Here is a 24,009-nt window from a genome sequence, read left to right as displayed (position 1 = left end):
TGTTGAAGAAGTACGTTTTTTGTTTGTGGATTATTTTTAGGCGGGCAGGGAATAGCAGTGTATATTTGAGATTCAAAGTGCGTAATTTCTTCTTTACTGGTTGGGAGGAAGACCTTTGACGCTGCACCATTCCCTCATAATCAGGGTACAGTGAGATTCGATGGTTTTCAAACTGAATCTGCGTACGCTCCCGAGCCTTCTGCAGTAGTACATCCCGATATCTGTAGTTTAGTATCTAAATGATTAAGGGTCGTGGCCGCAATCCAGTAGGGATCCGGTGGGTTCTTTCAACACAGAAAAAGGAAGATAGGCCCTCTGGGGCCACATTGTTGTGGAACCATTGTTCCATGGAGCTGGCAGCATTGGGGCCCTCGCTGCGCTCTGGGAGTCTGATGACACGCACGTTGTTCTGCGGTTCCTGCCTTCTGCATCTTCAATCCTGTCCTGCAGGCCGTTTACTTGCTGTTGTAGTTGTTGTATTTGCATAGAATAATCCTTAACTTGGGGCTCGATCTCAGTTAGGGTTCTCCCTAGCGATTTCACCATGTCAGCCAATTTGGCGTGGTCGGCCTTAAGCAGTGTGAAGCCTGTCGTGAGCGATCCGATCTGCTGTTAAATAGCTTTCCGGGAGTCCCTGACTTCCTGCAGGATCAAGTCCAGTTTGTCTTGGGACGCATCCGCTCCAGTGGGGGCAACGGAGCCCGGTGATGCTGGTCTTGTAGGGTTGTCCGGGTCCTCCACAGGATGGCTTGTAGCAGTGGTTGTATCCAAGTTTTTCCCCTTGGTCCGCCCCATCTCTCCTGTTTGCTCACACTCCTATTCGGATTTAGCCGCATGGGTGCGTATTGAGGAAGCATGCTGCCACTTTGCCATGTGTGGGACAGTTGCAGTTGTCGGAAAGTGCGTGTCCGAGTCAGTAGGATGGTGGCCCGGTGGATGCAGACACAACCCCTCAGCGGTGAGTCCAGTTATGACGTGTCTAGGGCTAATTCTTGTCACAGGCGGGTGTATGGGTGCTCGCAGTACCGTCGAACCTCCCGCAGTCCCACTGGGAGTCAGGCGGGACCCATTGGGATCACCAATTGTGCTTGCATATCTCCCTGGTTCTCAGCCCCACCTTCTTCCCAGTCAAGTGTGCAGGCAAGCAGGATGGCAGGGAAGGGGGAGAGGAGCAGCACAGCAGGTCAGCCAGCACACACAACCCAGGTGTTAGATGCCCCTTCCCTCAGCACCCCCACCAATGTAGGCGCAGGTTCACGGTGTCTCCCGTCTGCTCACAGTTTGCACATGATGGAGGTGGTGCAGATTGGTATGGGAGGGAGGCAGCACCAGGCAAGCAGTAAACACTTCTCACGATGCTCAATGTCCTCCAGCATGCAATGCGCTCAGTGCTCACAGCAGGCTTCAGCCACCAGACAGTGCCTCGTCGGGGGGTGCCTTGTTCCAGCCACACTTCTATAATATCCGCTGTGCCAGTAGGCGCTCCTCTGCAATCGGCCCTCAGGCCCCGTTCCCCCTCTAGTATAATGCACCGGGGCCCGGGCAGTCCTTTGCCGGCACTCGGCGATTGTTTGCAGTGGACCTACTGGGCAGCGGTCTCGAGGCAGTGTCTCATCCCGGGGCCGCCTCACGCAGTACTCACGGTTGGGCCGACGGGCCAGGCCTTGTCCGGGTGCGTCCTTAGGTACACACTCCGCATCCCCCTCGCTCAGCGTGCAGGCCTCATACACAGTCAGACCGCCCGCTACGTCTTCTGCATATCGTGTCAGGAGCGAGCCCCACCCGGCCAGGAATGCCAACTCTCACCGCCACACCGGGAGACAGCAATCCGTGGGAGTCGGCAGCAGGCGAGTGGCACTGAGCGCTCGTCAGAGGACAGCCCCACCAAGGCCGTCACAGGCCACGCAACACCCGGCTCGGGGAACGAGCATGCCCGGCCCCCACAGCACAGCCACTCCTGGCTCAGGCAGGCGACGGAAGCGATTGGGGGATCGACCACTATCCAGTTCACAAGCCACAGGTAATTGATCCCACAGGGGCGGTCACTGAGCGCACAGTGCTCGTAAGGGTCGCTCCTCGTCAGTTAGGCCCCAGCACCAGGCAGGCCCCGCCTCTGGGATATATCTCAGTAATATCAGTTTTTAGCAGAAATGTTGGGCAGATCTGCCATCCAGGCGTGCAGTAGAGCAGTACATAGAGGCTCGATGCAGCACTTTATTCAGTGATACAGCAGGATTCTTATCCCTGGGGTCTGGAGCCTCATTGATCTGCGTCTGCCATCTTAGGCAGTCAGCCACGCCCCCCTTGTTCTACCAATCTTAAGCGTATATCATTGTCTCCATGGGGGGAGGGGTAAGAGATGGCAACACACTTCAAGGGCGTAATGTGTAGCAAGATCTTAACGGGGATCAAGATAACTCGGGTCTAATATTCTGATTAGTAAACTGTTCGGGGGGGGGGGTGGCTGAGTTTTATAATACATTCATACCACCAACACCACAATGCAACACGTTTTGGCACACACATACTAACCCCCAAAACTAGTGTGCTGTTCTGTGATGTTTTCCCCTCAAAACCTGTCACTATGGTGCTATGCTGGGCAGACTAGCGGGAACTAGCCAGAACCATGACACCACCACTTAGATACTGGTTTTTAACTGTTGTCAAAATATTTTCCTTGACTCTGTGTCCTCTTGGTATCTTTTCAGTTCTTTGTAACAGGTTCACCCAACCACGGTTGTTTAGTTGTACATACAGCTTGCTGACACCTCAGTTAAATTTAGCTTTATGAAAACTAAATAAGTAAATAAAAATGTTTGGCAATACCCCTTTTGCAAGCATTGACAGCTGGAAACTGCACTGGCAATATTTCTCTATCAGGTTTATCAGTCACCAATAATGTGCAACCTTGGGGTAGCTACTGCTAACTCTCCTTGCCAGTCTCGGGGCAAAAACCTGGAGACTTTGACCAAGACTGCCAGAAGAAGGTGCTTGGAGCTTTCATTGAGGTAGAGTGCTGACTGACTTGCTCAGGAAGGGCAATGGAGGCTATATGCATGGAGTTTTTGCTCTTTTAGAAAGGGGCCTTGAAGGAGTATAGGTGGGTTGAACTGAAGCCCTATGCTGCAACTTGAGGGAAAGACCTGTGCTGCTCTGAGAGGCTTGGGAGTCCCGAAGTGTCACCTACAGTATCGACTGATTCGGGCTCCCCAATGACCAAAGGGCTATATAAAGTTCAACTTTAGATGAGGTTTACTGATGAAGCAGAGCACTAAGAAGCATCAGGGCATGGATACCAACCTATGGTCTTGGAACCAGAGTGTAGGAGGAAATCCTAGCTCGATGGAGAGGGTTTGACTCAGATCTAAGTACTCGTGCACTACCTATGTTTCCTCTAAAGTATGCGCCTGAGTTGCCGCACAGCTCCTCTCACATTGCAGCGCAGTTAAATTCCAGGAGCGTGCATAAACTTCTCATTCAATTAAACCATTTACATGGCAGTATTTATGTTGGTTTTCCCTTAAAGTGTGGGTAAAGTTAATCCCACCTCTCCAGCCAAACGCAAGGGCCAGGTCGGGTAACACAAAAGGAAGCATAAACGTGCATTCAGAATGATGGCATCCACTGTAGACGAAATTTGCATTTAAATCAATGCTTTTCACCTTTTGTGCTGTGAGAAACAGAGTGATCGTTCAACGGCTCTTGAACTCACAATGTAAATATATATTTGCTATTATTGGGAAATGTAACAAAAGGGAAATAGTTTCCTCCTTTGTAGTAATTATTCTAGTTTTTAGGAGGTAGTCGGGGAGAGGGTGGAGTGTGACAGGAGTACAAAAGTAAAAGAGTTTTTTCAGGAGCCCACAGTATCAATGCACTTTCCCATGCCGAGTCACAGCACTATAGTCTTCTGAGATTGCAGTGCTAATTCTCACAATTTTGGGAAATTTTGCATTATACTTGTTATGTGAAATTCACGCAATTACTCCCCTTCTCATAATTAATTGCACATTACTCCAGTATTGGAACTTTCATAGATTCACATGCTTGAATCCTTCCCTGTCGTCAAGATGGGAATCCTCCGGTATATTTATAAAGCAATGTAATAATAGGTATAAACTAGAAAAGGCCTAAGCCTCTTTAGTTTAATAACCTAGCATAGTCATTTTAAAGAAGAGACCAAACTTTAAGCTTTGACCAATCAGCATGGACCACCCTCTAGAACATTCCTGTGAGAAGCGCCAGTCCTTCAAATTTTCTACCACACGCCGTCCACTATGTCAGAAATAGCAAGAAAAGCTCAATTCAGAGGTCGTGCCACCTGTGGGGAAAAAGAGGATATATACAGATGACCCTCACAAAGATTGTATTTATTGTCTGTATCCTGCGCACAAAGCCACAACAGCCTCAAGGTATGCCAGATTGTTTCTGCCAAAACCATTAAAGATTGTGAGGGACGGCTTCGTTTATGGCTGCAAAAGCTTAAATCTGGAGAGGACCCTGTCTCTGATTCTGACAGGAAAGAATCTACTTTTTCTAGAAGATCTCAGGAGACATAGACTCTTCAACTTTATCTTAGCAGCCTCCTAGCAAACATGCTAAAAAATCATCTCATGGCTCTCATTCTGTGAGAAAACATGAAGGAAAAGGGTCTCCTCGACGTCTTCACCTCAAGATATCCGCTAAAACAATATCTGAGTCATCTCCTCAGATTAAACATACTTTCAAGAAGCTGTCATCAGCACCGTTGATGAGTGGATCACTGCCGAGGATGAAACCTGCTCCGTCTAAGACAAATATATCTACTGCTGGTACGCCCTCCTCATCTACATTTTACACAGCCTCTTCTCTGTCGTTGACCACTCTCTCATTGACGAACCATGGCCCTATTCCGTCAGTAAAGATAACTCTATCTTCAGCAGTGACACAGGCGCCAACAGCTCTACCATCAATGAAGCAACCATCATTCAAGACTCTGTCGTCGATAAAGGGATCATCAAACTACACTGTTAACGAAGACCACTTCGTCGATGAAGTCCCCATTGTAGACGAGATTTCCGCCGGCGGCGAAGGTTCCATCGCCAACGAAGATCCCACCGTTAACGAGTTCTCTGCCATGATTAGATTAGATTAAATTAAAAGCTTCTAAAGCGCCTGGTTACTCCAACGGAGTGTCCCGACGCTAAGAATTCCTCCTCTCTGTATAGTGAGCCCCTATCCAAAAATAAAGGTTATCTTAGCACCATTCTACCTGCGATGACCTAAAGAACTATGTTTTGAGTTTTCTACAGAACAGCACTTCTGAGGGCAGTTGATTACAAGCTTTAGCTGCTAAGAAGCTAAAGGATCTGCCTCCCAAGCGTGCCTTTTTAATTTTTTGCACTGTCAGCTTTGCATTGCCCACAGACCTAAGATTCTGAATAGGTCTGTAGGCGGTGAGTAGGGGCCAAAGATAGCTAGGTCGTTTCTCGTTCAGAATCCTATAGCAGAAGCACAAAGCTTTAAAAGTTACTCTGTCCTGCGCCGGTAACCAGTGTAGTTCGCTCAGGGCCGCTCCCAATGAGGCTTGCCTTGGGATGCTCAGCAGTATCCGGGCTGCAGCATTCGGGACTTTTTGCAGCATTCTCATATTGCTTTTGGTGACCCCTAAGAGAATGTTGCAGTAATCCAATCGAGATATAATCAAAGCCTGAATAATGGTATTTTTTGCTACCAAAGGTAGAAGATCTAACATTTTCCGTAGCTTCCTTAATAGGCCAAAACAGGTACTGGCCAAAGCTGAAAACTGTACGGTAAAAGAATGGGTGTTAGTGAACCATACTCCTACGTTTTTAACCTTAGGTTTGGAAAGCGAGGTCGGCCCTAGTTCTTCCGGCCACCAGATATGAGACCAGATGAAAGGCTGTTTACCAACTAACATCAGTCTTGCCTGCATTTAATTGAAGGCAACTGAGATTCATCCAGTTAGCCAGATCAATTAAGTAAGCTTTAAAATTAGGCGCAGCCTCTACATCCTTCTATTCTAACGTGATGATCAGCTGAGTGTTATGAGCATAGGCACCAGCATCAACTCATGTTTTAGGACTATGTCCACTAGTTGGCGCATATAAACGTTAAATAACGTTGGGCTAAGGGCAGAACCCTGTGGCACCCCTTGTAACGGGTCGGATTTCAGACTTAAAGGGCTGTTGCAGGACTTGAAAGCATCTGTACTGTAGGAAATGTTTGATCCATTCCCAAGTGCTGCCTCTGATACCAGCATCCCACAACCGTTCCAAAAGAATACCGTGGGATACCATATCAAAAGCTGCACTTAAATCCAACAGGATCAGTGCTGCTGGCCTACCTTCATCCACTGTCATTTTTAGCGCTTTGGAGGCTAGGAGTAAAGCAGATTCAGTGCTATGTAAAGCCCTAAAACCAGACTGAGCTTCGTGGAGTACCTGGTTTCTTCTATAGGGAAGAAAGGTAGCAATAATACTGGTCTCAAATTTTCTGGAAGCGCAGGTTCCAAGGACGGTTTCTTCAGCAAAGGAACCACCATCACACGTTTCCAGTTATTAGGAACTTGCCCCCGCCATTGATGAAGATGCCGCTGTCGACAATGTCACCTCCGTTGACGAAGTCTCTGCCGTCAATGGATGTTGCACACCTGTCTTCGGGTTCACTGCTGACGAAAGATTTGGCACTACCGTCAATTACGGCGTTGACAGTGTAGTCAACTAAGCAAAAAACTGCAGAACAAAGCAAATCTCTTCTTTTAACTCTACCTCATATTTCACCAAGTAAAATCTCTCCGCTGTTACCAACTTACCTTCTTGATGAAGAAGATTCTGAAGAGGATGGTATTTTCGAGGTGGCACACAGCCCCTCAGAGGTACATGTTGAATATCAACCAGAGGATGAATACTATGACCAGTGTTACTATGGTCCTCAGGAATATTACCACCAGCATCGGTACCAAGAGGACATGGTTGCTTTACCATCATACTTTCTTTCAAATTTGCAGTGCATGTTAACTGATTACCCAGGCGTTCCCCTTCCTCAGCAACTGCTCCCACACCATCTCCTCTTCCGTAATCACCAACAAAGCCATCTTCACCAACTTGGCTTACAAGACCGCTACCAGTGTCTTCGCCAATGATGCGCACAACACAAACATTCCCAATCAAAGATCCTTTATCGGATGAAGACAGGGAGGAAGGTGAGCTCTGTGACACATCAACAGAATGGTATAATTACCTGTTGCCACTCCCATCATCACCAACTCCTCCTCCCGCATATTCTCCCCCAGAAGACCTGGGTAGATTCCACAACCTCCTTGAGAGAGCCGCGAAGAGGTTTGACTTACCCATGCCAGTGAAACAGGCAGACGGGTTTTTTTATATGACTTTAAAGAAATCTTTCGGAAGTCCGTCAGAGCCATTCCCATTATCAGTTGCATCTGGGAGGAAGGTATTTAAGTTATGCAGACACCAACGTCCGTGGCGGCAGTTTTACTATGGCTAGACAAAAAATATAAAGGGCCTAGGAGATGCCCCAGCATGCCTCACTGGTCATCCTAATCCAGATTCTGTTGTTACCCAAGCAGTTTAGCGACGGTCCAAAAATCCATCGGCACAGCTTTAAGCTCCCCCAGATAAAGATAGACGACGCCTTGACACCATAGGCAAACGTTTTTTTTGCATGTCTTCCCTTACGGTCAGAGCTAGTGATCCTAGGAAGGTACAACCTATAAATGTGGTCGGCTATGGCTCCATATAATGAACAACTGCCTGAAGACGTGAAAGTGGAAGCTAGGAGGGTCCTGCATGAAGGGAGCGCACTTCTAGTGAAATAATAGATTGTGCTATGGACATTATTGTTACTTGATTTAGAGAGTTGTCTGGTGCTGCAGTCCTCAGACATCCTGGATAGCTAAAGTCTGTCTTGTTCCGTCCTGAGGTTCAAGACAAAATCCTAGACCACCCCTATGATAGACAAGCCTTCTTGGGAAGCATGTGGATGAGGCTGTTGCAATTTTGAGAAGCACCTCTTCAAGGCTCAAGAGGAAGAGGACAAACCTCTAATAAAGAAAAGAAGGTTATCAACAAAACAAATATCCCTCCTATTCTACCTCCTACCAGCCTTATCGGGCCCAGTACCAACAAAGGCAACCACCTCAATCGTTGTATGCAAGATTGCAGCTAGAGGAAAATCAGGACAAGCAGGTAAAGATTTCAGTCGTTGACAATGATGCATTAGAATCTCTGGATTCTCAGTTTTTTCCCTCATTTTGCCTTGGAGACATAGTGTCCAACTACCTGCGCCAATGAGGGATATTACCACTGACCAATGGGTCTTAGACCTCATCCAATTCGGACACACTTTTGAATTTCTCCAAAGACCCTCACCAAATCCTCCACAACCATCCCTTCACAAACATCCTCATCTTCTCAAATTGGAAATCAAAACAATGTTGCAAAAGGGAGCTATCGAAAGAGTCCCAGTTTCTCAACAAGGAAGAGGCTTTTATTCCCACTTTTTTTATATGCAAAAAGTCAATGCAGTGGCGTCCAATCCTGAACCTCCAATATCTCAACACATTTCTGAGAAAGCAAACCTTCAGAATGGTCACACTACAGGAGGTTCTTTAACTCTTGAACCAATGAGATTTTATGAGAACCCTAGACCTCCAAGATGCACATTTCCACATACCCATACATCCGAATCACAGAAAATATCTCGGGTTTACAGTAGCCAGTAGCCATTATCAATTCAAAGCACTTCCTTTGGCTTCAAATCAGCAACCTTCATTTTCACAAAGTACCTTGCTCCTGTGGCAGCATACCTCAGACTACATCACCATCAAGCCTATTTGGACGACTGGCTCGTCAAGGCACCACAGTAACAGCTGCACAAACTTCCACCACAGCCTGTACGGACCTGTTCAAAAGACTAGGTGTCACGCTTAACTGGGAAAAATCTAACCTGTTCCCGTTACAGACATTTCTGGTGGCCGTAACAGACACAGCCTTCTCAAAGGCTTAGCCAGAACTACAGAAGCTGCTAATATTATTGGTGCAACTCATCAAAACAGAAAAAAAGTCTCTTTCGGTTTGCTGCTACAAATCCCTTTTAGGGATGATGTTTTCATGCATCCCTTTAGTTCCCTTTTGTCGGTTCAGAATGCAACCTCTCCAAGAGGAAGTGGACAAGCAGTGGATACAGTTAATTGGATCCTTCGAAGATTTAATCAAGATTTCCCCACGTGTGTGCAACACCCTGTCCTGGTGGATAAAACTCTAGCCATCACCACAAATGCTTCTCTGGACGGTTGGGGGGCCTACCTCCAGGATCTTCAAGTCAGCGGAAAATGCTTGCCACACCAGCGTCAATCCCACATCAACCTGTTGGAGTTAAAGGCGATCCATCTCACCTTTCAGGTGTTTCTCCAGAGAATTTGGAATTCAGCTGTACTCATTTGTACGGACAACACAATGTCTATGCACTACATAAACAAACAAGGTGGCACAAGACACCCATCTGCTTTCCCAGGAAGCTAAAAAGAAAATGAGAATGGTCCATTTCAAACAAGGTGCATCTTCCAGGTTAGCACCTTCCCGGGAAGCAGAACATCATAGTAGATTCTCTCAGCAGGCTCACAACTTCTTGCCACGAGTGGGGACTACATCAACCAACCCTGGACAGCATCTTACTCTGCAGGGGCAGGCGGAAGCTGGATCTCTTTCAACTCCCCAGAACTGCAAATGACTGTTCTCTTCCAGGGGATCCTCATCAAAGTCATAAGCATTAGAATATTCCCGCCCATGTGCGGGATCCCGGAAACAGTATATTATATGTGCCCCACATATATATATCCATACATATATACCTATATGTATACACAAGCAATTGCAGCCCATAACACCCTAGAGCTGAACCATGCTGTAAGGAATTTCCACTATACATAAGAAAATAGCATTATAAACATGAGAAACAACATTATAACTTGTTTGGAAACTGTTTTAATGCTTAGAAAACAGCAGAAATTCTTAGAAAACACTGAAAGCATAGGAAGCTCTCAGGCTGCATTGCAAATACCCAGTCTAAAAAGACTGAAAAGCTAACTAATAGCTGCATAGCAAAAAACTGACACCGTGCCTTTAAGGCACACCTTACCCCCACCTTCCCATCATGCCTCAGGGGTGGCAGTTAGGTCAGTTGTTCTTTCCGGCTCCTTCTGGAAGGATTCTGGCAACAGAGCTCCACTTTTTTCTGAGTTTGTCAGAAAATATTGTCTATTTTTCAACTGTTTTTTCCCTTACTTCGACGTTTTACATCTAAGTCAGTAAGAGGCTGTCTTTTTTAGGCAGTTTTGGGCATTTTTTCCAACTTGAAATGCCTTCTCTTTTCGATCCTTGCCCTGCTTGTGGCAAGAAGAAGGCCAGTACTGACTCTCATAGGGTCTGTATCCTGTGTCTACCGGAGGATCATGATTCCAAGACATGTACTCACTGCCAGAGCCTGTCCAAGAGAACTTTGAAGTACAGAGAGCGAATTCGCATTTATGGCCTGGCACAACCATCAAGAGGCCGATCTCCGGTGAGGAAGGGCTCCAAGAGGCCTAGAGATTCATCTAGGAGCTAGTCCTCTCGTCCTTCCGCCTCAGCGTCGGGCTCGGCGCTGAGGAAAGATGTTCCGGTAGGTCGTGTTTCCAAGAAGAGACTTTCGACAGCGGGCTCGCCGTCGAGAGCAGGTACGTCGTCGACGTCTAAGTCCAGACCGCCATCGTCAACTCGGCGACGATCGGCGTCGAGATCTAGAGCCTCTCCGCCGTCGTCAACCCGGCGACGATCGGCGTCGAGAGACACCACCCCTCTGCCGTCGTCAACCCGGCGACGATCGGCGTCGAGGAGCAGGGAACCTCCGCCGTCGTCAACCAGGCGACGATCGGCGTCGAGGAGCAGAGAACCTCCGCCGTCGCCAGCCCAGCGGCGATCGGCGTCGAGGAGCAGGGAACCTCCGCCGTCGTCATCTCGACGACGATCGGCGTCGAGGAGCATGGACCCTCCGCCGTCGTCAACCAGGCGACGACCGGTGTCGAGGGGTGTCACCCCTCCGTCGTCGAGGGCACGATCCCCTCCGTCGTCGAGGCTCGAGCAGCGTTCGACGTCGAGACAGCAGGATCCTCCGCCGTCGTCATCCAGACGGCGTTCGGCGTCGAGGGCGTCGGCGTCGAGAGTGGCAGCATCTCCGCCGGCATCCCCACGGCGTTCGGCGTCGAGGGAGAGAGGGCCTCCGTCGTCGGCTTCACATCGCCGTTCGACGTCGAGGCGGCATTCTTCGCCCACTGAACATGGCCGCCGGTCCACATCGAGGCGTCATTCGACGTCGAGAGAAGAGTCCTGGCGAGAAAGAAGGCGACGCCACGGATCGACGTCAAGACCACGCTCGACGTCGAGGCAGGCCTCGGACAGGTCGGTGGTCCTGGTGACAGTCGGCATCTCGCCATTCCTCCTCTCACTCAGGGGCATCTCCACGACCGGCAATTCCACGAGAGCCTGCCGGCCAACCCCGTAGGTCCTCCCCTCAGACTCAAGGGGCCATCTCTCTGTCGCCCAGATGGCTGCTGCCAGCAAATCATTGGCAGGACTCAGGGGCTACAAGGAGGCTGCGGGAATACGTCAGTCAAGTGCATGACTCTCCGCTGCAACGGCTGGTGGCGGCTGTGGACAGAGCTAGTCCCCCCAGGCCAGCACGTCAGAAGTCCCCGGACAGCAGGCGACGCAGATCGCGCTCCCCCAGGCGGGAGGGGCGTTCATCTGGATCACGGGCAAACGATCATCGCCGGGAGCGGAGGACTCAATCATCCTCCTCTTCCTCGTCCACCAAGTCCTCCATCAGGGACTATTCACCCACGCTATCGGGCAGCCCAGTGTCCAGGGTCTCGCCCATAGACGACATCAACACCTACCAGGAGGTGATGCAGCGGGGAGCGCAGAAACTGGGGATTGAGATGTCAGTCCCCCAAGTCACCACGTCGGTGATTTTTGAAACACTTCACCAGAAGTCTGCCTCTCGTCCACTGCTGCCTTTGGTTCCAGGAATCATGGAACCAGTCATGGACACCTTCCTCACCCCGGCGACCGTCAAAGCGGTTCCGGCTCGTATCCTCAAAAAATACAAGCCAGCTACCTCTGACCCCGTCTTTGTGAAGATGGACCCGCCTGCGGACTCCGTAATAGTGGCGGCTGCAAGAAAGGGTCAGACGGCGTCGGCCTCCTCTTCCGTTCCTCCAGATAAGGAGAGTAGAACCCAGGACTCCTGGGGACGCAGGGCCTGCTCTTCCGCGGCGGCGTCCCTCAAAATCTCCAGCGCGGCTGCGCTTTTGGGCAGATACGATAGGGCTCTCTGGGACTCGATGGAGCGATTCAAGTCCAAGCTCCCCAAGGAGGACCAAAAGGACTTTGAGGAGATTGTTACTGAAGGGGCTCTCGTGGCTAATCAGTCCATTAGCACAGCGGCGGATGGTGCGCTACTCTCAGCCCACTCTTACACACACGGCGTGTGCGCCAGGAGGTCGTCCTGGTTGCGGCTGACAGTGCTCAAGCCAGACGCTCAGCAACGGATTTTAAACCTCCCGTTCTCTGGCAACTCCCTCTTCGGCACTCACACGGATGAGGAGATGGGGCGCATGAAAACTGAGCTAGACACCCTCAAAGCTGTGGGCTTGGAGAAGAAAAAGGAATTCAAGCGCCGTTTTCGACCCACCCAACGCAAGGGGCCTCAACAGAGGGTTCAAACCCCTCAGTGGTCTCAGAGTAAACCCCAAGGTAAATCGCAGTTTCGAGGCGGAAAGTCCGGCAGGGGCAGAGGTGGACACCAGCAGCAGTCCTCCACTACCACAAGAGGAGGAAAGTCATGAGTTGTGGCTTCCTCTACGACCGTTGCCCACTCCAGTGGGAGGAAGTGCGTCACGACATCTAGCAGAGTGGGACAGCATCACAAAAGATCGCTGGGTGCTGAATATACTGCGAAATGGATATGCGCTACGTTTTCGAGCGCATCCGAGAGACATCCCGCCAAAAAGGTCCCGTCCTCACCACTTAAAACTGCTCCAAAAGGAGGTGAGGGCCCTTCTGCAAAAACAGGCCATAGAAAGAGTTCCTCCTTCGCAGGTCGGAAAAGGAGTGTACTCCCGGTACTTCCTTGTGCCCAAAAAAGATCAAGAGCACAAGTTTCGGCCGATTCTGGACCTTCGTCTCCTAAACAAAGTCCTCGTCAAGGAGAAGTTCCGTATGTTGGCGCTTCACCAAATATGTCCACATCTGCAAGTCAGGGATTGGATGTGTTTGGTGGACCTCCAAGATGCGTACTTTCACATTGCAATCGCGAAGCATCACCGCAGGTACCTGCGGTTTGTGGTTGGAAGCAAGCATTATCAGTACAAAGTCCTTCCATTCGGACTCAAGTCGGCTCCACGAGTCTTCACCAAATGTATGGCAGTGGTGGCGGCCTGCCTACACAAGCAGGGTCTCTTCGTCTACCCTTACCTAGACGACTGGTTGCTGAAGGCTCCATCCCAGCAGCAGGTGAAGAAAGACTTCCAGATCTGTCTGAGACAGTTGCACGCTCTCGGCCTTCACGTCAACATGGCAAAGTCCGTGCAGCAGCCCACTCAGTCCATCCACTACCTTGGCTCCGTTCTGGACACAAGCGTGGGAAAAGCGTATCCTTCGGGGGAGAGACTGTCTTCAATGAAGAGGAAATGCAGGCTTATGCAGCAGATGCAGAGGCCGTCAGCCCGGCAGGTAGCATCTCTGCTGGGATCCATGGCGTCCTGCATTTTTCTCATTCCCAACGCCAGACTGCGAATGAGACCTCTGCAGCAAGCTCTGGAGGACCAATGGGACCAGTCCACAGGCCGTTGGGGAGATCGGATCTCTCTCTCCCAGGTGGCGAAATCTTCCCTTGCATGGTGGACTCGTCAGGACAATCTGTTGGTGGGAGTCCCATTTCACCACCCACTTCCGGTGCAATCGGTGGTGACAGATGGATCGCTGCAAGGTTGGGGGGCCCACATGGGGTGCCTCCAAATACAAGGTCGGTGGTCTGCAAAAGAATAGGGCTACCACATAAATATGCTAGAACTTCGGGCAGTCCACCTTGCTCTAAAGGCGTTCCTCCCAGCAATCAAGGCCGACTCACTCCTGGTGCAGACCGACAACACCACGACCATGTTTTACCTGAACAAACAGGGCGGGACTCTGTCACGCCCCCTCTCCCTGGAGGCACAGGCGATCTGGCACTGGCTGCTCGCCCGGAACCTCTCGGTGGTGGCAGTGCACCTTCCGGGGGAGTTGAATATCAAGGCAGACGCACTCAGCAGGCACTTCGAAGATCAGCCCGACTGGGTGCTGCACGACGACGTGGTGGCAGAACTGTTCCGTTGTTGGGGTCGTCCAGAAATCGATCTGTTTGCAGACGACGAAAATTCAAAATGCCACGCCTTCGCGTCCAGATTCCACCGTCCAGGGACCAGGGGGAATGCTCTTTTGGTGGACTGGTCAGGGACATTTGCCTACGCCTTTCCGCCCCTGCCTCTGATTCCGAAGGTGGTATCCAAGCTGCTCAGATCCGACATGAAGATGATCCTCATAGCTCCGGACTGGCCGCGACAGTGGTGGTACCCGGACCTTCTCCATCTCTCAGTGCGACCTCACAGGCGACTGCCTTGCAGGCCGGACCTGCTGTCCAAGATGGGCGGGAGGATTCTACATCCCAACCTTCCCTCACTGAACTTAGCATGGCTCCTGAGGTCCTGCAGTACGGACATTTAGGTCTACCACCTGACTGCATGCATATTCTCAAAGAAGCGAAGCGAACCTCCACGAGAGCGTCTTATGCGTTTAAGTGGAAGAGGTTCTTCATTTGGTGTAGGGAGAATCACCTTGATCCTACAAAGGGGCAGGAGGACGTCATCCTTCCGTACCTCCTTCACTTAGCTAGATCAGGCTTGAAGTATGCATCCATCAGGGTCCATTTGTCTGCCATTACAGCTTACAGGAGGTCTCCCAGTCAACCTTCCTTTTTCCAGATGCAGGTGGTCAAGGACTTCTTGCAGGGGTTGAAGAAAGTTTTCCCCCCTGTTCGAAACCCTTCTCCTCCGTGGGAGTTGAACTTGGTGTTGTCCAAATTGATGGGCCCACCTTTTGAGCCGATCCACAGAGCTTCCTTACAGCATCTGTCGTGGAAGGCCGCTTTTCTGGTAGCCATTACATCGGCACGCAGAGTAAGCGAAATCCAGGCTCTCTGTACTAAAGAGCCGTACACAGTTTTTCACCAGCACAAAGTGGTCTTAAGGGCACATCCATCTTTTCTCCCTAAGGTAGTGTCTGATTTTCATATTAATCAGTCCATTTCTCTGCCATCCTTCTTCCCGAATCCAGCGACTCCGGCTGAGCGGTCGCTCCACTCCTTAGACCTCAAGAGGGTACTTAAATTCTACCTGGCAAGTACCAGAGGCGTTAGGAAGACGGATCAGCTGTTTGTCAACTATGGCGCCATGAGAACAGGCTTCCCAGCAGCTAAGCGATCCATTTCCAGATGGATTGTTTCCTGCATTACCCTAGCCTACCAGCTGGCGAAAAGGCCCTTACCTTTGGCCCCTAAGGCTCATTCCACTAGGGGGAAAGCGGCCACAGTAGCTTTCTTGCACGACGTTCCAATGGCAGAGATCTGCAAGGCGGCCACTTGGAAATCGGTTCACACCTTTACCAGGCACTACTGCCTCGAATCCGATTCCAGGGCGGATGCCCAAGTAGGCCAAGCCTCCTTGAGGTACCTGTTTGGGTAGCGGGGTCTATCTAAGCATACTGTTCCTTCTCTGTTTTTTTCCTTTGCCCGCAGGGGGATGAGGTGAGGCTCGCTATTCTATTCTAATGCTTATGACTATTGATGAGGATCCCCTGGAAGAGAAGGATTAGTTACTTACCTGTAATCCTAGTTCTCTTCCAGGGGTATCCTCATCAAAGTCATAAGCAACCCTCCCGCCTCCCCGGGCAAAGGTGTGATAGTTTTCAGAGGTTATTATTTCTTTGTGCCATGACTTTTCAGTCCCCGCAAAGAACAACTGACCTAACTGCCACCCCTGAGGCATGATGGGAAGGTGGGGGTCAGGTGTGCCTTAAAGGCACGGTGTCAGTTTTTTGCTATGCAGCTATTAGTTAGCTTTTCAGTCTTTTTAGACTGGGTATTTGCAATGCAGCCTGGGAGCTTCCTATGCTTTCAGTGTTTTCTAAGAATTTCTGCTGTTTTCTAAGCATTAAAACAGTTTCCAAACAAGTTATAATGTTGTTTCTCATGTTTATAATGCTATTTTCTTATGTATAGTGGAAATTCCTTACAGCATGGTTCAGCTCTAGGGTGTTATGGGCTGCAATTGCTTGTGTATACATATAGGTATATATGTATGGATATATATATGTGGGGCACATATAATATACTGTTTCCGGGATCCCGCACATGGGCGGGAATATTCTAATGCTTATGACTTTGATGAGGATCCCCTGGAAGAGAACTAGGATTACAGGTAAGTAACTAATCCTTTTATGCAAGCTGGCATCCCCATCCGGGATCATGGTGCAATGCCTTTTTTGACTACATGGTCCGGCATTTTTGTCTACACCGTTCCCAACTCTCCTGACAATGCACCAGGGCCAAGTTCTCCATCCTGACCTCAGGTTGCTCTATTTATCGGCATGGCTCCCGAGTACCTTGAATTCCAACATCTAAATATACCATTGGATTGCAGAGATATTCTAGCCAGGGCTCTTGCTGACAGCACCAATAAGACTTATCGTCTGAAATGGAAGAGATTCTGCATCTAGTGTAGCCAAGTTAGTGTGCATCCGGTCTCCTCCTCTTTGAAAGAATGTTTTCCTTATCTCCTCCACTCGGCACAGTCAGGCTTGTCTCATTCATCCGTCAAGGTCCATCTAGTGGCCATTTCACATTTCTGGCACTCTTCTGCATCTCAGTCTCTATGGTCTTCCAGAATAATTAAGGAGTTTCTTAAAGGCCTATTCCGGACATTTCCTCCAATTGGGCCCTCACCTCCACAATGGCAGCTAAATAGTGTTCTGTCTCAACTAATGAAACATCCCTTTGAGCCAATCCACTAGGCAGATATGCAGTTTCTTTCCTGGAAATTGGCTCTCCTCGCCATCACATCAACTAGAAGAGTTAGTGAACTCTAGGCATTTACCATTCAGGACCTCTTTCTCCAGTTTAGAGACGAGAGGGTTTTTCTCTGAAAAAACCCTGAATTTATTCCCAAAATACCTTCAGACTTTCACTTTATCAAAACAGTCATTCTCAAAACCTGTTTTCGCAATCCTTCTTTAGTAGCAGAAAGAGTGCTTCATACTTTAGACATCGGGTGATGTCTTAAGTTTTATTTGTCCAGGACTAAAGACTTTCACAACACATCTAAACTTTTTGTGGCCTTCAGTGCTCCTTAAAAGGGACATCTACTCTAAAAGCAAGACATTTCTAAATGGATTTTCAACACCATTCAGTTTTGCCACCAGAAAGCGGGCAGACCCTTAACTACAATCGCTCGTGCCCATTCTACTAGATCTGTCTCCACTTCTACGGCTTTGTTTGTCAGCGTCTCTCTTCCGGATATCTGCTGTGCAGTAACATGGAAGAACAGACACGCATTTACTCAGCACTACTGCTTGGATGCAGCAGTTCACAAGGATATGGCAGTAGGCCAAGCAGTGCTTCAACATCCGGTCCAATGAAGGTTGAGCACTCCTGTCTTCCCACCCTCTATTTGTTAGTTACGCACATTTTCAGTATTTATGTACGTGTATGTCTGATAATGCAAATTGTTCCGATTATACGGTGAAATGCATTATACTGTTAAGGTAATGTTTCTTCTATACATGAATATTATTTGCTTCTATTTTTGGGGAACTTTGTAAGACTTCATATGAGTTTTTTTACTGCTCTTTACTCCGATTCAAGCATGTGAATCTACGAAAGTTCCAATACTGGAGTAAGAAATGAGTTACTTACCTGTAACTATAGTTCTCCAGTATTGGAACCTTTCATAGATTCACATGTGACTCTTCCGCCTTCCCTGGGAAGCTCACCTGTCTCTCTTTTCATCAGTGATCAAATATTGCACTGGTGCTCAACAATCTGAGGGACTGGGACTGCTCACAGGAGTGTAATAGAAGGTGGTCCATTCTGATTGGTCAAAGGTTAAAATGTGGTCTCTTCTTTAAAATGACTGATAGGTTATTAAACTAAAAAGGCCTAGGCCTTTTCTAGTCTATACCTATCACTACAATGCTTCATAAATATACTGGGATACTCCCATCTCTAGGCGGGAAAGGATTCAAGCATATGAATGTATGAAAGATTCCAATACTGTAGAACTACAGTTACAGGTAAGTAACTAATTTCTTATTCACAATCACATTTTTCAGCCGACCTCTCATTTGTGATAGAAATGCTGAAAAAGTGACATGAATAATAAAGTACTGTCTAACCAGGGAAGGTACTGAATGGTGGGTGGGCAGAAGTCTATACAAAAGTGTTCACTAGTGCTGGCCATGATCAAGTCTGCCTTTACAAGGGCACACAATGACCTGGATACCCGAGAAAGGACCCCGTAGACCAGAGGTCTTCAAACTGTGGGGCGTGCCGCCCAAGGGGGGGGGGGCATGGAAACACCTCAGGGGGGTCGTGAGCTTCACAGAAAGAATTCCCCTTCACCTCATTCATTCCGACGTGTGAATCACGTTTACTGCCGTTTATTTTTGAGAATCATGGCCATCGCAAACAGGACTCTCTGATTGGAGGCAACAGTCAGAGCAAATAATAACTATGTGGAGGCATCAACTTAGACATTTCTTTAATCTGAGACACAGCAGCATAAAGGCAGACTATTGGTAGCGAATTTCACTTTCATACAAAATGAAACATAAAAAACATGCTGCTTTACAGGGAGAGAGATGCTTCTTCCCCGGCCTTAGCTTAACTAGCTGGTGCCTTTTGGCGTCCTAGCGGCTGCCTTTTACATCGGTTCATTGCACAGCTGTCAAGACATTTGAAACTACTGGTAGGTCAAGCTTAAACATTTTCCTGCAGTATAATTTCCTTATTCCCCCATCTTCGCAATACTTCTGTTTTTTACCACTGCCAAACATAATTTGAGTTTTGCCTCACAGCACAGCACTTGTACAAACATTATCACTCAACAGGTGTTCACACTATCAGACAAGCTGATATTCTTTCACACATAAATACACACACACGCAGGGCATGCAACAGTTCCATTAACTGTACACGTACTTGAAACAGGGAAAGGTTCACAAAACTTGAGTGGGTTTAAACACCACTAGAAGGGAAAGGAATATTAGTGACTCTGAATGTAATATCCAGAAACTTTAGCACACGCTGGCTTTCAGATTGCAGCCACGGAGTCACTCCAATTCTACTAATTCTGGGTCGCACCAAAAGGTACAATTCTGAAGTCACTTCTGTCGACCTTCTCAAGGTCCGGGTGATGCTTTCCTTGCTGAGAATCTTTCTAAAAGGCAGAGGAACACCCGGATAGCCAGACAAAAAGGAACCATTAAATAAAAACAAACTGGAGAAAAAAATAGAGCGCTTAGAGGTCTTACACAGAGCATAACTGCGGCGTGCAAATGCGGATGACCTAGCGGCCTTGCACTTTGTTGTCCAGTGGTCTCAGTTGAGAGTCTTATCTCTGTGAGTCCTGGAATTTTAGCTAACAGCAGTTTAGCGTCTGCAAATCTGCTGTTATGCAGGCATTTTCAGAGCTTGGGGCAAAATTACATTTGACCATTTGCCATAGTATTTTCCATAATACGGCATTTTCAGGCCATTTGTTGCAGTTTTGCACCCATTCCTGTTCATTTGTGATAGTGCGGTCAAGAAGCCTCCTGCACAGCCTTAATGTAGTTTCAGACCATTAAACCCGGATACTTGCAGTGTATTCCTATACCCATATCTAGTCAAGGAGGCCATTTTCGTTGCCTGCACCAGGGTCCATGGTAGCTATATTGCTTTCGCATGATAATAAAAAAATAAACGTATATGGCAGTGAGAATTTCAATTGATTGAGATGTATTTTCAGAGCAAAGACCTTGCCCCGAGAATGATGTGGTTGCCAGGTCTGCCATCAATCTGCTTGTTCGCCAGATCAGGCTGCATGATAATATATGTGGTCCTGAAAGGTGGGGGTGCATCCACTGACCTTGTGGTGGTTTTCCCTAAAATAAAGTTTCCCATCAAAGGGTGTTGAATGAGTTCAGTGGTTGTGGGCCAGATTTACAACTCACAAATCTTAACATTACAAAATCCTGCTTATGTTTTGCTGTTGTGAAAATTAGTTGTCAGCTGACACCTCGGGAATAAACAGGTTGTAAAAGATGCTAAATCCCAACTTACAGAAATTTTAGTGATGGGGGGCCCGGCTCCTAAAAAATATTGCCGGGGGGCTGGCCCTAAAAAAGTTTGAAGACCTCTGCCGTAGACTGTTCGAATGTTTTTTCACTGAAGGTTGTCCCACTGGATCACTTTAAGGTGTATCCCCTGTGAATATTGAGTTTACAAGAATTTTGACTATTAATTGTTGCCTTCTGATAAGCTATATAGAGCAGTGTCACTAGAAGGTCAGAAGCTGGTTTTTAGTGGGTCTCGAAAGTCGGAGCAATAAATAAAGATGTCTTTAAATTCTGTGTCAACATGTCACATTTGCTGGTGATTCAAAAACAGAGGTTAAATATAATGCTGGTTTATTCTTTAAACATGGGTACTGGTGCTTCCTTTTCTTTCTCTCACTGCAAAGTGAGAGTAGTTTTGAAAGTGATTTATGTGACAATGTTGGATGTTATTTTTGGTAATAAACAACACAATGTAAATACCTGTAAATGAACCCTATGTATCCAGCAATTAGGAAAGCAAAAGGAAAAACTTTCTTTTGTAATTCTGAAGTATGCTTGAAACAAGCATTTTAATAGGGTCGAAACAAATCAAAACACTTACTTGGTGATGCACACTTTATAAATATTCACATAAACCAGATTTCCACACATTATCATTTGTGTACTATATAGTTTTATCAGTAAAGCTGTATGTCTGTGCAAGTTTAGTGGCCAAGTTGATGAAACTTGTGCTGTCTGTGAATGATAGTGCGCCACCACATGATGCTTCAGTTACATTATAAGAATCACTGCACCTCACACCCATTAAAGGTAGGTGGGTTGCAAAAGTTTGTTGTTCTAAAACACTTCTTGGTTCTAAACAGTTTGAGAACCACTGATATAGGGTATTGTGCTGTGTGTGAATGAGTAAAGCATTTTCTCATTTAAGAGACTACACATTGACTTAGACTAGATTGACCTATCTGATGTCTCTTCGTGTTCTGAATCGCCATCCTCACACCAACTCCCTAAATAAGCCTGTGACTGCTTGACTTCGCATCCCTAAGGGTCAACAGCATAAGGAGGGCACTTGGTGCTTATATTTGGGTTCAGCCCTAGGATACTAGTCGTAAAAAGCTCAGATTGTCACAATTTGAGCCCAGTAATCCGTCTCTCTGGTTTGGAACCCTTCAAAACGTTCCCACGTGGTTTGCAGTACTTCACGTAAAAAAGACATACCACTAGCAGCAGTAAACAAAAGAATAGGCAGGTAACCTGGATGGCACTCACAACTAATACATGTTGCTCATGTTTATCTTCAACAGTTGCTGTCCCAGTTTGTTTCTCCATACACGGGTCGCATTTATGGCAGGCATATAACGGGTATGTATATAACGTGATGTGCTCCAAACTGTTTATTTTCCTTCTTGCAAGTAGCTTTCCTAAATCCATGGACAACAGTTATCCTTACTTGGGAAGCCAACATAATGCTGGAATGCAGTATTATGAGGTGCGTCATCCGCAATACTCGATGTGAGTATGTGCTGCATAGAGTTTTCGGTTGGTGTCAAATGTTCTTGTGGAGTGCATTCAAGAATGCTCAGTAATGTTGTATGCTAGGGTAAACAACGTTTACCGCGAAACTTTGTCCCCGCAGGGAATCACAACGCGGTTGTTACAACGACCGCGTTGCGATTCCACATACCATTACTCCGCTAGTCGGAACAAAGACTTGGGGAGGTGGGGGTGAAGGTGTTGGATTTAAAATCCAACACCTTCCCTAGTGTCCACACAGACTGGAGTTGGAATACTAAATTATACTATTCCAACATCCAGCGCCCCCCTCCACAAGTCGTTGTTCCGACTTGCGGAGTAATGGTATGCGGAATCACAACGCGGTCGTTGTAACAACCGCGTTGTGATTCCCTGCGGGGACAAAGTTTGCGGGATGACGAGATAGATTCAGATTGTTGAAATCTGACACAGTATGGCTGCGCTAGTATATGTGTCCTGAACAAATACAGAAATGCACCTCCGCAGACTTGTGCATGCACGCCATTTAGCTCAGTTCTTCTAATAGAGCAAATGCTGAGCAAGAGTGGGCAGACAGTCAGTAACCTTCAATATCAGTATTCTAACTTAAGCAACAACACTTAATACTGCAGAACATAAGGCATCTCGCCCTTCACAGATTTCAGAAATGCTTTTCAAATTACAATCCTCACCAGAATGGAAGATGGCAGTGCCAGTTTTGCCACCTTCCAAAATTCTCCCTTTCCAACCCCAAAGCCACACTTAATGTCGGGTCCGAGGTTCTCACTGGAATTGTATATTTTGGTCATTTGAGCCCCATTCTGATAATTTTTTGCCTCTTCCCCTTAGATGCTAGCATTCATTTAGAGAGATCTGCCTTTGCTACCAGGAAATATACCTAACTTAATCATAAAAAGTCAAATTTTCTAAATTCACATTCCACAAATTCTGTGAATCCACATTGTTTCACACATTTTTCTGGAAACAAGAAAACCCCCTTCCATGTTGCGCAACCTCCTGTTTTTTGCCACAAATGTACAATATATAGAATTGTAGAGCGGTAGTTTTCGCGCTCTGCATAGCTTCCCCTAGACTTGTGGGAATCTTGGAGGGAGCTATACATAGCATAACATTGTAGATGGGCAGCTATCAACAGTGGGGTTGTTTTCCACTCAGGAATTCTGAGAAACATTAAGTAGAAAAAGAGCAAAGCTCGAGTTGTCTATGATGTCACTTGGACCCCAAGGTGGAAACTTCCGGTTCAGTGACAGCTTTCCATTTACAACTTTGTGTTATGTATGGCTCCCCTCTCATTCCAAAGTCAAGGGAAAGCCACTGGTTCCATTGGTGAGGTCACAGCAGTGGAAAACAACTTCTGTTTCAATGCTGTGACGTTATTCACTGTAATGGCTCCTCTCATACACACATGTGAATATAGCTCTCCTGCTAATGTACCTGCATTCTCTATAACCATTATTTTTTATTTTCTGTACTGGGTGCCAGAAACTTTCAAAGTCTATTTCTATCCACATCTGTAGAAGGCACAGCCCCGAAATAGCACACATCATTGCATACAGCCCCTGGTGACGTCTAGGGTCACTGGTAGGCCAGCTCATGATTAGGGGTGGGCAGAAAATTCCACTCCGCCAGCGTGGCAGATAAAGCCAGCCACCCCTGCTCACCGGCCCGGTCCCTGCTTCTGAAAGCAGCCAGGCCGGGTAGAGCCTCCCCAGGCCCCGGTGCACCCCTGTCTCCAGCGCCCGGACCCTCGGCTGGCTTTCAGGACGGGGGGCTCCCGCACCCTGGGACACTGGGACGGAGCACAAGCCCTGGGTCCGGGCCCAGCTTCCAAACCCTAGCCAGGCCGGGGAGAGCCTCCCCGGGCCACGGTTGACACCCTTCCCCAGCGCACGGACCCTCGGCTGGCTTGCAGGACGGGGGGCTCCCGCACCCTGGGACACTGGGACAGAGCACAAGCCCCGGGTCCGGGCCCAGCTTCCGAACCCTAGCCAGGCTAGGGTGCGGAGCC

The 24,009-nt window shown here is 47.9% G+C and overlaps 1 protein-coding gene across 1 annotated transcript in view; it reads left to right on the top strand.

Moving 5' to 3' along the window:
• Positions 1–24,009, top strand: part of MRPS18C (mitochondrial ribosomal protein S18C) — a 115,231-nt gene that overhangs the window by 60,703 nt on the left and 30,519 nt on the right. The window contains exon 4 of the mRNA XM_085636578.1: positions 21,773–21,830. Within this exon, the coding sequence (XP_085492704.1) occupies positions 21,773–21,830 (58 nt within the window). The remainder of the gene's footprint in view (positions 1–21,772; positions 21,831–24,009) is intronic.

This window comes from Triturus cristatus, chromosome 2_1 (genome assembly GCF_964204655.1).
Source record: "Triturus cristatus chromosome 2_1, aTriCri1.1, whole genome shotgun sequence".
Classification (NCBI taxonomy): Eukaryota; Metazoa; Chordata; class Amphibia; order Caudata; family Salamandridae; genus Triturus; species Triturus cristatus.
This window is presented reverse-complemented; position numbering and strand designations above follow the sequence as displayed.